Raw genomic sequence first — 16088 nt, 5'->3', positions numbered from 1 at the left:
TATCTTCAGCATCCAATGGCTGTTAGCTGGTACTGAATATTTGTTGGTAGATTTTTTTTTAAACTTATATTTATTTTATTTTATTTTTTGAGACAGCATCTCGCTCTGTGGCCCAGGCTGGAGTGCAGTGGCTCCATCTCGGCTCACTGCAACCTCCACCTCCTGGGTTCAAGCAATTCTCCTGCCTCAGCCTCCTGAGTAGCTGGGACTACAGGTGTGCGCCACCACGACCGGCTAGTTTTTTTTTTTGGTTTTTCATTTTTGCATTTTTAGTAGAGACAGAGTTTCACCAGGTTGACCAGGCTGGTCTCGAATTCCAGAACTCAGGCAATCCGCCTGCCTTGGCCTCCCAAAGTGCTGGGTTTACAGGCAGGAGCCACTGTGCCTGGCCACGTTGGTTGAATTTAATAGGTAAATTTATCCTGGAAATTGATGTTACACCTTTATTCATTCCCAAAATGCCACTAGACTGTACATAATTTTATTTAAATACACATATACGATCATTTGTTATATTACTAAATGCTTTATATACTTTAAATAATTTGAAAGGCAAAAGGATCTATATGTAGGGATACTAGATTTCATTTTATCTCCCAAGTTTCTTTTTTTTTTTTTTTTTTTTTTTTAGACAGAGTCTTGCTCTGTCGCCCAGGCTGCAGTGCAGTGGCACGGTATCGGCTCACTGCAACCTCCACCTCTTGGATTCAAGTGATTCTCCTGCCTCAGCCTCCCAAGTAGCTGGGACTATAGGGGCCTGCCACCACGACCGGCTAATTTTTGTATTTTTAGTAGAGACAGGGTTTCACCATATTGGCCAGGCTGGTCTCAAACTCCTGACCTTGTGATCCGCCTGCCTCGGCCTCCCAAAGTGCTGGGGTTACAGGCGTGAGCCACTGCGCCCCGCCTATCTCCTAAGTTTCTAGTGTTTGTGTTGTTGTAGGCATACCAAATAATGAGTAATAACGAATGAGGCCATTTTACTATTTTTTTTTTTTTGAGATGGAGTCTCGCTCTGTTGCCCAGGCTGGAGTACAGTGGCACAATCTTGGCTCATGCAACCTCCACCTCCAGGGTTCAAGTGATTCTCCTGCCTTGGCCTCCCAAGTAGCTGGGATTGTGGGCACGTGCCACCATGCCCAGCTAATTTTTGTATCTTTAGTTTCACCATGTTGGCCAAGCTGGTCTCGAACCCCTGACTTTGTGATTCACCCACCTCGGCTTCCCAAAGTGTTGGGATTACAGGCGTGAGCCATCATGCCGGTCCATTTTACTGTTTTCTTTGAGAAATGATAACATAAAGTTATGAATGTCAGCAAGCTTTTTTTCTGATATTTTAGATAAACTTTCCTTTATTTTGTTTGCATCTCTCTATGGGCTGCTAAATAGTTCTCTGTCTACATCTCGTAAAAGAAGTATGTGCTCATATGTTTCACTCTTTAATTTTGACTTAATTATTATATACACAAACAAGTCTCTTGATCCTGCCCATAAAACAGTTCCTATAGCTTCTCAGTACTTGTTTTTATCAACCCTGCCCGGCTCTTATTTTTTTGTTGAGTAAGCTCAGACACATAGAATGGTCTAAGCATTCTGGAGGACGAGCTCTCTGAAATTAATTTTAAAATAAACTTCTTTAGAATTTGTGATTTTTTGGGTCCATGTCTATATTTCCCGAATCTTCTTTCTAGTGATCAATTTAGATAAACAGAAAAACCTCTCCTGTAGTAGAACAGTTCATGTTGAAAAATTAAAAAAAAAAACCCATCTTTGTGGAGGCAGAAGTAATGAGGGGGAAATGCTTTTTGTGTGTATATCCTGTGGTTTTCTCATTTTTTTTTTTTTCTTTTTTTGAGACGGAGTCTCCCTCTGTCGCCCAGGCTGGAGTGCAGTGGCCCGATCTTGGCTCACTGCAACTTTTGCCTCCCGGGTTCAAGCGATTCTCCTGCCTCAGCCTTCCGAGTAGCTGGGATTACAGACGCCCGCCACAGCGCCCGGCTAATTTTTTTTTTTTTGAGACGGAGTCTCGCTCTGTCACCCAGGCTGGAGCGCAGTGGCACGATCTAGGCTCACTGCAACCTCTGCCTCCCGGGTTCAAGCGATTCTCCTGCCTCAGCCTCCCGAGTAGCTGGGATTACAAGCGCTCGCCACCACGTCCAGCTAATTTTTTGTATCTTTAGTAGAGACGGGGTTTCACCATGTTGGTAAGGCTGGTCTCGAACTCCTGACCTCGTGATCCGCCCGCCTCGGCCTCCCAAAGCGCCGGGATTACAGGCGTGAGCCACCACGCCAGGCCTAATTTTTGTATTTTTAGTAGAGACGGGGTTTCGCCATGTTGGCCAAGCTGGTCTGGAACTCCTGACCTAGGGTGATCCACCCGCCCCAGCCACCCAAAGTGCTGGGATTACAGGCGCGAGCCACCATGCCCGGCCGATTTCCTCATTCATTAACTCACATATCTCGTCTATTAAATGTGTTAATACACTGACAATAATCCATTTCACTGCTGCCTTCTAAATTTTCCTTCTGAGCTCACCTTTGTTTCGTACCAAGGGCTTGAGAATTAGATTCGGTTCAAATGGTTTTCAAATTCTAGGTAAAGTACTTCGTCTGCGAACATTAAAATTGTTAAGCGACAATAAAAGGCCTCTCAGATTGATTTTTTTCACTAACACTAATTTTTCTTAATTTGTTTGTGACGTGCGCTGTATGTAAAAAGTGACGACACTCCTTTCCGTGTTTTCAAACACCAAGCAAGTCTGCTGTGCTCCAGGGCGTTTCGCCCTTTGCCAGGTCGCTCTGTCCCGACTCGCCCCCTCTGAGAGCCTCCATTTCTCAAGGCAATCCCTGTGACACAAACTTTTTACTTTACCAGGATATAAAAGAACCTTGCTTGTTTATTTTAGGCGTCACTGTTCCCCATGCTTGTCCCTCACTGTTGAGCGGCGCTGACCTGATGACACCTGCTCACTGCGTTTTCGTTAAACTCAGCATTTTCAGGTAGCCAAGACAGGCGATTCCCTGGCTGGATGGGACCTTACTGTAACTGCACGACTCTGCACAAGTCGCTTTGAAAATCAATCTGCAGAAGTTTGCTTGTTCTCCAGGCATAAACTCTAACCCCACACCCACCCTTCCTACCCTAATTCTCGCTCCAAGATTGAAGAGCCTGGGAACGTCTCCCTAACGCTACCCAGGACAGGCCCAAGAGTGGAACTGGACCTTGCGCGCGTAGGACTCTGGCGCCGCCACGTCTGTCGGCGTGCGTGACGCCAGCGCGCTTGCGCATACGGAGACCCGCCCCCTACATCCGGGGCCTGGGCGGCAGCAGGGCCGCCGCGCGGAGGTCACGTGGTTCCTTCCTTTCCGTCTCTGGCCGGCTGGGCGCGGGCGACTGCTGGCGAGGCGCGTGGAACCTTACGCTGGTTCCCCTTCGTCTCCTCTCCCGGCCCGGGCCACTAGAGAGTTCGCTGACGCCGGGTGAGCTGAGCCTGCCGCCAAGATGCCGGCCTATTTTCAGAGGCCGGAAAATGCCCTCAAACGCGCCAACGGTGAGTAGCTGATGAGGCTCGCCGGGCTGGGGCGGCCCGAGGCCTCCGAGGTCGAGAGCGCGGGCCTGCTTCCCACTGCTCCGTCGCCCGGCCCGCGCGGGGAGAGGAGACCGATGCGGCCTGCCCGCCGCTGTCCCAGCCGGTGGTTGGGCATGGGTTTCCTTCTCACTTTATCAACTGGGGTCTGGGAGGCGCGGAGCCCGGAACCGTCGCCCCAGGGGCCCTTCCTTCCCCCTGCCGCCTCCGGGTGCGTCGTGGGGACCGCAGCCCGGGAGACAGCCCCTACCCGGGCTGGAGCTCCTTCCTCGCTGCCTGCGTCCGCTGGCTCTCCAGGTCCTTGGGGCTTTGGTCTGCTTAGGGCCCGCGCCCCCGGCCGCCATCTGGGAGTGCCGGGGAGTAAGAAACATGGCTCCCTCCCGGGGACAATGTACGCGAGAGCCTCGGCTCCACCTCCTGCCCGGGCCGGGAGCCCTACGGACCCACCCCCGGCCCTCCCGCAGCCGCCCCCGCTCTCCAAGCCGCGCTCGGTGCTTTGCTGGATGAGGGTCCACTTACCCTTTACCCAGCCGCTTTATATCCACTTAGGGGCCTCTGACCCATTTAACCTGATTCCTGTTTTTTTGTTTTGTTTTATTTTGTTTTTGTTTTTTCCTTTTTCCTGGCATTGGTTAGAAGCAGTCCGAAAGCCTGTTTCGAATCACTGGAAGTTGGAATAGAGTTAATGTAAAGGGACTTCAGGTCTCCTCTTAAAGATAGCGAAACAGGCCTAGAGAGAGGTTTCCCCAAGGTCACTCCGGGAGTTGTTGAGCCAAGAGACTTAAAACCAACGTCTCTTGACATCCAGATCAGTCCTTTTTTCTCTTTTTTTCTGCCACAGTGCTGCTTTCTGCGATTTCTATTTCCATATGTGTACTTCAGCCATTGGCGCTTGAGGGAAAAACTTGTGTGCCGCGATCTCTCCAAGGCATTTATTACATTGGCGTTCTGGGGATGCACATGTTCTTGCTAGGCTCTGGGCTTAAGAAACTTTGTTTAAGGGTTTTCTTTTTCTTTTCCCCTCTAACCGGACAATTTTTCTAATCGTTAGGGCATGGATAGCTCTTATTTTCATTCTTCCATCACCGAAATAGAAGTTTCGGGTTTTACCCATGTTGTAGATGAATATACCTTGTGAGTTACAGTTTTATGTTTGGAGAGCTTATTTTGTTAGCTTCTTTGAAAATTCATCTTGTGAAAACGGCAGTTTGAGTCAGCACATAAACTGATAATCTAGCAGGACCAGAGATATGTTGGTCATACACTTTTTAAAGTAAAAGTAACACTTTTTGTCGGAGAGGGAACTGGTCTGTGGAATAGGATAATTCCACATTGTGTGGAATGGAGTAATTGTTTTAAAAACCTATTCAAACTACAACATACGTGTGAGCACTAATTAATTCTAATGATAACCAGTGATCTAATGGTTAGAGCAGACAAGCAGTTTTAGGATGTATATTAATACATCGGAAAGAAGAGATTGAAATGGAACTTTGTCACTATAAACCAAACTGTAGCAAAGTTTATGACTTCGTCGTTTCGAAACTTAGAATTTGTAGTATACAAAATGATTTGCATGAAATTACTACTCTGCATGGCTGTTGTCGGTGTTTTACAGTCATTTGCATGCTTTGCCCAACAGATATTTTTTTTTCCCGTGCTAGTAGGCCAAAGCATTATAATGGCCTACATATTACATATTTGGTGTGTTCAGGCCTTGTTTCCTTTATCACTTCCCTTTTTGGAATCTTCGTAAGAACTTGATATGGAAAAGATATGTAATGTGCATCAAACATTTTTTTCCTGTTTCTAAATTGACACAGGCTTGATTCATGAAGGGCAGGTTAAGGAAAGGATCTGAAATTAAAGTAGGCAAGATGAGGGACACTGGGGGGGAAACTGGAGTTTTGTTTGTGTAGCTTTTTAAAAAAGACTGGGGACGCCTTGCTTGCAGCCCTTTGAAGCTGTTGGATGGGGATGCATGCGTTACCTTCAGAGTAGAAACTCATACCTTTGATCTTGAGGGATCCCTTCTCAAAGTGAGCAGATTATGGATAGTCCAGGGCACTGCTTCCAAAACATAAGTGAAGGATCAAAGGGCATTACCCTAATTGGAAATAATCTCATTTTATCTAAATGTTTTATGAGTAATATTTGTGATCCCAACAATATTTAGACCTAATCTATTGCATTATCTTAATAAAATGTAAATAAATTTAAGTAGATAGTCGTTCAGGTCACCCTAAGCATATATATGAGCAATATTTTGGGGGAAAATTATAGTAGTCATTCAGGAAGGTGAGAACTTGGACCAGCAGTTACAGGCAAGAATTTCGTATCCTGTAATCATTTGGAGAAGGCCCCTTTTTCGTATTATATCGTTAGTAGTGCCAAACTAACTGCTGCTGACCTTATTATAGTTTATGTTCTACAACCAGTGCCTTTAAAAAATAAAGCTATTAAGGCCACAAATTGAGTAACATAGCATATCTATTTGGTCTGTTGCACAAATAAACTAGCAAACATCAAGGGCTGATGTAAACTTCTTTATGCATACTTTCAGTAATGAATTTGGAAGGTATGCTCCGAATGCTCACCCATCCAGTAAGGTTTATAATTCTAGATTTTAGTTTTTATTTCTATAATATTAATCTGGAAGTCAATATTTAAGTATTGAAATAGAACCTTTAGTTTATGATAGTTTTTTCCAGCCTCAAAAGCTTCACCTGACCACCATTAAATAATTCAGAGGAGGCTGGGCGTGGTGGCTCATGCCTGTAATCTCAGCACTTTGGGAGGCTGAGGCGGGTGGATCACGAGGTCCGGAGATCAAGACCATCCTCACTAACACGGTGAAACCGTCTCTAGTAAAAATAGAAAAAAATTAGCCTGGTGTGGTGGCGGGCACCTGTAGTCCCAGCTACTCAGGAAGCTGAGGCAGAAGAATGGCGTGAACCCAGGAGGTGGAGCTTGCAGCGAGCTGAGATTGTACCACTGCACTCCAGCCTGGGCCACAGAGCGAGACTCCATCTCAAAAAAAAAAAAAAAAAAATTCAGAGGAACTAAATTGTTGTATATAAATTAGGACAAAGGCAGAAGACTCACTGTCATGGATTATGAAAAATCTGTTCTCATTCCAACTATTTATTTATTTATTTGAGACAGAATCTCGCTCTGTTGGCCAGGCTGGAATGCAGTGGCACTATCTCGGCTCACTGCAACCTCCGCCTCCCGGGCTCAAGCGATTCTCCTGCCTCACCCTCCCAAGTAGGTGGGATTACAGGCGTATCCCACCATGCCCAGCTAATCTTTAAATTTTTTTTCAGTAGAGACGGGGTTTCACCATGTTTCCCAGGCTGATCTTGAACCCTTGGCCTCAAGTGATCTGCTCGCCTCGGCCTCCCAAAGTGCTGGGATTACAGGCGTGAGCCACCGTGCCTGGCTAAGGAATCAAGTTTTAATTGGCTGTTCAGGAAGTGAAAAATGGTTTCAGCTCCATCTCTAAACAAGCCTTTTTTAGATTAGGAGTTGGGTACAGTAGGTCATTTTAGTGCTGCTGCTGTGATTTTCTTAAAGTACAAATTCGATTAAATGCATTTACTCCCAAGTTTTTTGCTGATAAGAGACTGTTTTTGTTAGTTAGGAAGAACGCCTAATGTACTGTTACATTTTCTTTTCTTTTTTTTTTTTTTTTTGAGACAGTCTCTCCCTCTATTGCCCAGGCTGGAGTGCAGTGACGCAATCTTGGCTCACTGCAACCTCCACCTCCTGGGTTCAAGTGATTCTAAAGTCTCAGCCTCCCGAGTATTTGGGATTACAGGCGTGCACCACCATGCCTGGCTAATTTTTGTGTTTTTAGTGGAGACAAGGTTTCACCATGTTGCCCAGGCTGATCTGGAACTTCTGACCGCAAGTGATGCCTTGGCCTCCCAGAGGGCTGGGATTATACCTGTGAGCCAAGGCGCCTGGCTGTACTGTTACATTTTAGAAAATAACCTTACCTTCACTGTAGGAGAAGACCAGGAGAAGACTGCAAGTTTTTTCCCTCCTACCGCCACCCCGACAACAAGGAAAGGCTTATTTCAACAAAGTATCTAGTTATATATTACATCTTTGTTTCATTTAGTAAGTTTTTTTTTTTTTGATAGTAAGATTGACTCGGTGAAAGATGGACTTTTTCATGCAGTGGTGAATGGTTTTGTCATTATTTGCATGTGAAAAATGTGATTTCATATAAGGTATTGTGCAAAGATTTATTTCAGTATGTTTTGTGATTTATTCTGTTGCAAACTTTTTTTTTTTTTTTTGAGACTTGTTGCCCAGGCTGGAGTGCAGTGGCGCTATCTCGGCTCACCGCAACCTCCGCCTTCTGGATTCAAGTAATTGTCTTGCCTCAGCCTCCCAAGTAGTTAGGATTACAGGCGTGCATCACCATGGCCCAGCTAATTTTTTGTATTTTTAGTAGAGACGAGGTTTCACCGTGTTAGCCAGGATGGTCTTGATTTCCTGACCTCGTGATCCGCCCCCCTTGGCCTCCCAAAGTGCTGGGATTACAGGCGTGAGCTACTGCGCCCGGCCATTATCAGGTAGCTCTTAAAAGAAAAAGTATTGGCTGGGTGCGGTGGCTCACGCCTGTAACCCCAGCACTTTGGGAGGCCGAGGTGGGCAGATCACGAGGTCAGGAGATTGAGACCATCCTGGCTAACACAGTGAAACCCCGTCTCTACTAAAAATACCAAAAAAAAAAAAAAAAAAGTTAGCCAGGCGTGGTGGCGAGCACCTGTAGTCGCAGCGACTCAGGAGGCTGAGGCAGGAGAATGGCGTGAACCCGGGAGGCGGAGCTTGCAGTGAGCTGAGATCGCACCACTGCACTCCAGCTTGGGTGACAGAGCGAGACTCCATCCAAAAAAAAAAAAAAAAAAGTCTTATTCCAAGGAAAATAAACAATGATATTTTTAAAAAGGAGATACATATATGTATATATATAGTGTTTTAAGCCCCCCCACTTTTTTTTTTTTTAGTGTAGTGTTTTAGTTCCCCCAAATTATTTTTTAAATGTTCATTGGGAAGTGTGTGTGTGTGTGTGTGTGTGTGTGTGAAATTTGCAATTAATGAATGTTAAGATGAATTTAACCAGTTGACATAGGTTAAATAACCTCTTTCTCCCCCAGTCTATTAAGTGTACAAAAGAAAATAAAAGATGAGGAAATTTAAGATAAATTTTAACCTTGGTCAGAAATGATGTAGTGGTAGAGGTATTGCTTTTGACTATTTCGAAACAAGCAATATACATAAAACTTAAAATTGGAACTGGATTTTGAAATGTTACCACATAGAATGCCTTCGGCCTCGGGATAATAAATTCAAAAGAATAAGTTGGCTGGGCATGGTGACTCACACCTGTAATCCCAGCACTTTGGGAGGCCAAGGCGGGTGGATCACGAGGTCAGGAGTTCGAGACCAGCCTGGCCAAGATGGTGATACCCTGTCTCTACTAAACATACAAAAATTAGCCGGGCCCAGTGGCAGGTGCCTGTAATCCCAGCTACTCAGGAGGCTGAGGCAGGAGAATTGGTTGCGGTGAGCTGAGATCACGCCAGTGTACTCCAGCCTGGGTGACACAGTGAAACTCCGTCTCAAAAGAAAAAAATAATGTAAGTTATTTTGCTTTGTATTCTATTTTTTTTCCTTTTTTTTTTTTTGAGTTGGAGTTTCATTCTCGTTGCCCAGGCTGGAGTGCAGTGGCGCCATCTCAGCTCACCGCAACCTCCGCCTCCCAGGTTCATGCGATTCCCCTGCCTCAGCCTCCACAGGCATGCACCACTACGCCCTGCTAATTTTGTATTTTTAATAGAGACTTGGTGTCTCCATTTTGGTTAGGCTGGTCTTGAACTCCCAACCTCAAGTGATCTGCCCTCCTCGTCCTCCCAAAGTGTTGGGATTACAGGTGTAAGCCACCGCTCCCGGCCCCATTTTTCTATTTTTTTGTTTAAAAAAAAAAAAATTTTTTTTAGAGCAGTTTGAGATTTCCAGTGTTGCAAAGAGAGTGCATAGTTTCATTGACACCACCCCCGCTTTCTCCCATGTTGATTTTTATTTGTAACAACTAATGAGCCAATACTGACACATTATTTATTTTATTTTATTTTTTTTTGAGACACGGAATTTCGCCCTTGCCGCCCAGGCTGGAGTGCGATGGTGCGATCTCGGCTCACTGCAACCTCCGCCTCCTGGGTTCAAGTGATTCTCCTGCCTCAGCCTCCTCAGTAGCTGGCATTACAGGCACATACCACCACGCCTGGCTAATTTTTGTATTTTTGGTAGAGATGGGTTTCACTGTATTGGCCAGACTGGTCTCCAACTCTAGACCTCAAGTGATTGGCCCACCTCGGCCTCCCAAATTGCTGGGATTACAGGCATGAGCCACTGCGCCCGGCCTGGAACTTCTAAATCACAGTGGAATACAGTGAAATTCAGTTTTACTTGTAGATCATATTTCAACACAGTACAGGTCTTTCTACTGTTTTACTTTTGATAATTAATGGCATAGCTTTAGAAGTCAAAAATAAATGTAACTTGGTAAAAAGTTGGTAATGAGTTGGGGAATTGAAATAGCCGTTTAAAAAGGTAAAGTTTAGACTCTTGTATAGTGTACATAACTAATTTTAATTCTTCTGAATTTTTCAGAATTTCTTGAGGTTGGCAAAAAGCAGCCTGCTTTGGATGTTCTTTATGATGTTATGAAAAGTAAAAAACATAGAACATGGCAAAAGATACACGAACCAATTATGTTGAAATACTTGGAACTTTGCGTGGATCTTCGCAAGAGCCACTTGGCAAAGGAGGGGTTATACCAGTATAAGAACATTTGTCAACAGGTACAAACTTTAACAAGTGCTTTTAGTAATCTGCCGAAGAACTTACCTTTTGAAGTGAATATATTGTATTTCTCTTAAAATTTGCCTTTAAAACATCTTATGGTTCAGTGGAAAAATAAGTTCTGAAGAGTTTTTGTATTTTTGGATTAGGTGAACATAAAATCTCTGGAGGATGTTGTTAGGGCATATTTGAAAATGGCAGAGGAAAAAACTGAAGCTGCTAAAGAAGAATCTCAGCAGATGGTCTTAGATATAGAGGATCTGGATAATATTCAAACTCCTGAGAGGTATGTGGGTTAGACCTCTAATAAATGCTTTGATAGTTAACTTAGTGTTTTCTTTTACATGGGTCTTCATTTCCTTTTGAAGAAGATGTTTATCAGAAAAAAATGCAAATCTTCGAAGTTTTAAATGCATAGTAACCAATTAATTTATGTAGGTAATAAAAATTCATAGAAGTGGAAAATGACAGCCTTAAGATAGAAGGGCAAATACCAATTTAAATGAACATAATGCAGATTGGGAATTCAGGGAGTAGATAGTGACACCTTTGCAGTGTGTACAAATTGTGGGAAGAATTTGCACTGTTTTCTGATGAACATTGTTTTGGTTTTTAATCACATGGCAAAGTAGGAAACTGTCTAAAATTGTTTTCAACATTTTTTTCTTTGTAGTGTTCTCCTAAGTGCTGTAAGTGGTGAAGACACTCAGGATCGTACTGACAGATTACTTTTAACTCCGTGGGTTAAATTCCTGTGGGAGTCTTACAGGCAGTGTTTGGACCTTCTTAGAAACAATTCTAGAGTAGAGCGCCTATACCATGATATTGCCCAGCAAGGTAAGATGAGAAGATCAAATCTGAGTGAAGTGCTTTGAAATTGACTGAGGAGTAAATTTTCTGAAGAGTGCTTAAAATGAACTAGTTTTTATCCTTATTGAAATGTTGGCATTCACATGAGTATTAAATGACTGCGGCTGGATGTGGTGGCTCACACCTGCAATCCCAGCACTTTGGGAGGTCAAGGTGGGTGGATCACTTGAGGTCAGGAGTTCAAGAGCGGCCTGGCCAACATGGTGAAGCCCCTTCTCTACTAAAAATACAAAAAATTTAGCCGGGCATGGTGGTGTACGCCTGTAATCCCAACTACTCAGGAGGCTGAGGTGGGAGGATCGCTTGAACCCAGGAGGCGGAGGAGGCGGAGGTTGCAGTGAGCCAGGATGGCACTGTTGTACTTCAGCCTTGGTAACAGCAAGACTCCGTCTCAAAAAAAAAAAAAAAAACAAAAACCAAAACCAAACCAAAATGACTGAGTAAGGAATTTGTTTTACTCTTTAAAGGAGTTTTGTGTGAATTGTATTTTATTGATATCTGAAAGATCTTTTTTTTTCTTTTTACACAAACATCAGTAACAATGAAAGACATTTTAAAGTCATTTTGGAATTCTCTGTATAACTGAAAAAATAAACTTTTCCATTTTTTTTAGTAAACTTGAGTTCTCTACTTTTTTTTTTTTTTTAATTTATTTTTTTTTTTTAAAAAGAGCTGGGATCTTGCATTGTTGCTCAGGCTGGCCTCAGACTTCTGGACTCAAGTGATCCTCTTGCTTCGGCCTCCCAAAGTGCTGGGATTACAGCTCTACCCAGCCTGAATTTTCACTTTCATACAAGTAAATCTGGACTTTTTGATAGCTGTTGATACAAATATTAACTTGAAGTTAAACTGCATCTCTGTTTTAGGCCTGTTAAAATAGACATACTCTTTTTAAGGGGAAAGGAAATCTAAAAAATAATCTAATACTGCATATGTGACGGTAAAAAAAATTAACGTGTCCATTTAAATGAGAGAACAAGTAGTTCATCTGTAATCAGCTGAAATTAGGTTACTATAAGCCCTCAATTTGTATTATGTAGTTTTAATTAGTACAGAACCTTGTTTCTTACTATGTAAGTTAGATATCAAAGTTCATGATATTTCAGACTAGATTTTTTTACTCTTAGGATTTAAAGTGGTGGGTCTTTGAAAGGTGACTCCTAGATCTAAATTCTAGTTTCCCATTTGTAGACTCTGCCAGCACCACATTTTAGTTGTAAGCAAGGACCGGTGATTATGTCTTTGGTTTTGTTAGGGTTCACTCAAAAAGGTAGTCTGGATGAAATAAGTTGATTCTCATTGCATCACAAAGACTAATGATGAGTTTGGTGAATCCTGTTAAAACAACTGATCTTAATGTGTGAAATAAAACCTATTCAAATATTTAAGTAGATAGTGGAAGGTACCTAATATATTTTACAATTATGCTTATAGCTTTCAAATTCTGCCTCCAATACACGCGTAAGGCTGAATTCCGTAAACTGTGTGACAATTTGAGAATGCACTTATCGCAGATTCAGCGCCACCATAACCAAAGTACGGCAATCAATCTTAATAATCCAGAGAGCCAGTCCATGCATTTGGAAACCAGACTTGTTCAGTTGGACAGTGCTATCAGCATGGAATTGTGGCAGGTATGTTGGAGCTATTAGCTTTTCTTCCTAGAAATAATAATCTGTGTTACTTTTCTCCCCCCTTAATGAATAGCTTCATTTTGGTATGCATTGGTTAATTTCACTAAGGTAAGGAATTAAAGTTGCCTAATGGACTGGGAAAAGTTCTGAACAAGAAATCTCAGAATATTTTGTTTCTAGTTGCCTTCTATGAATTCTGGACCAAACCATATAATCTCTTTTAGACCCAGTTTCTTGACATATAAAACAATACATTGCCAGTGCTGCTTGAAGTGTGGTTTCATGACTGGTGTCATTTGTAAACTGTCTGGTCTGTGATGAAATAAGTATAGAGTAGAAAAGCGTATGCAAAGTTTCTTAGTAGCAATTTTATTTTAAATTTTGTGTGTGTTTACTGTGATAAAAAGTGAGCTTTTTCTGTTTCATTTTTGTGGTAATTTTGTATTTTATATTCTTCGGTAAGAGGTTAGAAATTAAAAAAAAAAACCGAATCCTTTACTACTGATTGTTGGAGAAGTGCTGCTGTAGATTATTCTAGATTTCTTAGTGGTGCTTTAGCTGCCTGTCTTGCATTGGAGATCTTGGTGGTGGTAGGAAGCTAGTCCTCTCCCTGGCCCTTTTTCTCTAAGAATCCTACAAAGACATTCCATATAATTTTGTAGTCATGTGACCTTGAAGTCTTTTGTATATTTGACGGACAATATTTGATTGAAATTACAGAGGAAGAAACTAAAAATTGGGAGTCTTTGAGCCAAGTGAAAGTGTGATTTGATGTCTTGTTCTTGCCCATGTTTCCTTTTCTATAGGGATACCCATCTTAAAATACTACCTGTAGAAGATAAGTAAACATGCTCATTATAGAAAAAAATCCATAAGTTAAAAGAAGAGAAATACTCATCCATTATCTTATCACTCAGAAATAATCTGTTGTATATCCTTCTAGATTTTTTCTTTATATTGCCCCAAGTGATGGGATAATATGCAAATATTTTCTTGAGTCTGCTCTGTCTACTTCCCATTATTTCCTAAAGAACTTCAAAACGTTTAAGGAGTTAGTGTTTTTGTAATTGTGGCAGTTTTCTAAAATAGATATTATACATGAGTAAAGAGAACCACACAAAGGTATTTTATTTGCTATTTTTATGTTTTCTGTGTTGTAGGTTTCATAGAAATTTGAATTATATTTTTTTCATGTTATAGAATGCAATGACTTTTATACTCCTAATTTTAGGAAGCATTCAAAGCTGTGGAAGATATTCATGGGCTATTCTCCTTGTCTAAAAAACCACCTAAACCTCAGTTGATGGCAAATTACTATAACAAAGTCTCAACTGTGTTTTGGAAGTCTGGAAATGCTCTTTTTCATGCATCTACACTCCATCGTCTTTACCATCTCTCTAGAGAAATGAGAAAGAATCTTACACAAGATGAGATGCAAAGGTAAAAATGTTATACTTGGATAATGTTGAAATTCTGTAACAGATATTGTCTATTATATGACATGGGTATATTGTAGGCCATGGTTTCTCAGCCTCTGCACTACAGACATTTTGGGTTGGATAATTCTTAGTCATGGGGCTGTCCTGTGTACTGCAGGTGGTTTAGCAGCATCCCCAGCTTCTACCCATTAGATGTCAGTAGTAACCACCCCCAGTTGTGACTATTACAGACGTCTCAAGGCACATTGCCCTTCCTGAACAGTATTCTTGGGCTTCAGTAGTTGGTCTTGAACTCCTCACCTCAGGTGATAAGTAACTCCACTAAAAGCCCAATTGAGAAATTTGAATATTAGGAAAAACACATTTAACGGATGAGCGTTCTATCCACATACAGGTATTTAGAGTCTATTCTTAGAACAAATAGAAAATTAAGAAAAATACTTTTTTTTCTTTTCTTTTTTCTTTTTTTTGCAAGACAGAGTCTTGCTTTGTTGCATTGTTGCCCAGGCTGGAGTGCAGTGGCACAATCTTGGCTCACTGCATCCTCTGCCTGCTGGGTTCAAGCGATTCTCCTGGCTCAGTCTCTGGAGTAGCTGGGATTACAGGCACCCACCACCATGCCTGGCTAATTTTTGTATTTTTAGTAGAGACAGAGTTTTACCATATTGGCCAGGCTGGTCTCCACTTCTGACCTCATGATCCACCTGCCTCCGCCTCCCAAAGTGCTGGGATTACAGGTGTGAGCCACCGCGCCCGACTTTTTTTATTTTTTATTTTTTTTCTTGAGACAGAGCCTTCGCTCTTATCGCCCAGGCTGGAGTGCGATGATGCGCTCTCACTCCGCCTCCTGGGTTCAAACGATTCTCCTGCCTCAGCCTCCTGAGTAGCTGGGATTACAGGTGTGCACCACCATGCCTGGCTAATTTTTTGTATTTTTGGTAGAGATGGGGTTTCACGATGTTGGCCAGGCTGTCCTCGAACTCCTGTCCTCAGGTGATCCTCCTGGTTCGGCCTCCCAAAGTGCTGGGATTACAGGTGTGAGCCATCACGCCCGGCAGGGTAAATACTTCTATCAATTCATTTTTTCCTGATTGCAAAATATTAAGTGTAGAATATTTGGGACATGTTTATTCTCATATAAATACATATGAATATAAAAGGAAAGGTCTATAACCCAACAACCTATAGACCATTTTTTCCATGTGCTCCACACGTTCAGAGAAACTTCTCTAGCAACAAACTATGGAAATGAGCCCTGAAGGCATAGTCTTCCATTTTATTATTTTTAACATTACATATAACCTGTTTTCTGTCACTTAAAAAAAAAAATACATTTCTGGCCAGGCGCAGTGACTCATGCCTGTGATCCCAGCACTTTCGGGAGGCCAAGGTGGGCGGATCACTTAGGGTTAGGAGTTCAAGACCAGCCTGGCCAACATGGCAAAACCCCGTCTCTACTAAAAATACAAAAATCAGCTGGGTGTGGTGGCGCACGCCTGTAATCCCAGCTACTCGGGAGGCTGAGGCCAGAGAATGGCTTGAACCTGGGAGGCGTAGGTTGTGGTGAGCTGAGATTGTGTCACTGCACTCCAGCCTGGACGATAGAGCAAGACTCCATCTCAAAAAAAAAATGCTGTTGGACTTAGGCAACACACATACCACCTGTTTTGTATTGATCC

The 16088-nt window shown here is 42.6% G+C and overlaps 1 protein-coding gene across 1 annotated transcript in view; it reads left to right on the top strand.

Moving 5' to 3' along the window:
* The first annotated feature begins 269 nt into the window (after positions 1-269).
* EIF3A (eukaryotic translation initiation factor 3 subunit A) overlaps positions 270-16088 on the top strand; it is a 49448-nt gene continuing 33629 nt past the window's right edge. The window contains exons 1-6 of the mRNA XM_009245839.4: positions 270-3551; positions 10275-10465; positions 10616-10752; positions 11140-11303; positions 12771-12970; positions 14202-14410. Coding sequence (XP_009244114.1) covers positions 3503-3551; positions 10275-10465; positions 10616-10752; positions 11140-11303; positions 12771-12970; positions 14202-14410 — 950 coding nt within the window. The 5' untranslated portion in view covers positions 270-3502. The remainder of the gene's footprint in view (positions 3552-10274; positions 10466-10615; positions 10753-11139; positions 11304-12770; positions 12971-14201; positions 14411-16088) is intronic.

This window comes from Pongo abelii, chromosome 8 (genome assembly GCF_028885655.2).
Source record: "Pongo abelii isolate AG06213 chromosome 8, NHGRI_mPonAbe1-v2.0_pri, whole genome shotgun sequence".
NCBI classification, from domain to species: domain Eukaryota; kingdom Metazoa; phylum Chordata; class Mammalia; order Primates; family Hominidae; genus Pongo; species Pongo abelii.
The sequence above is the reverse complement of the archived record's forward strand: the minus strand, read 5'-3'. Positions and strand labels throughout refer to the sequence as shown.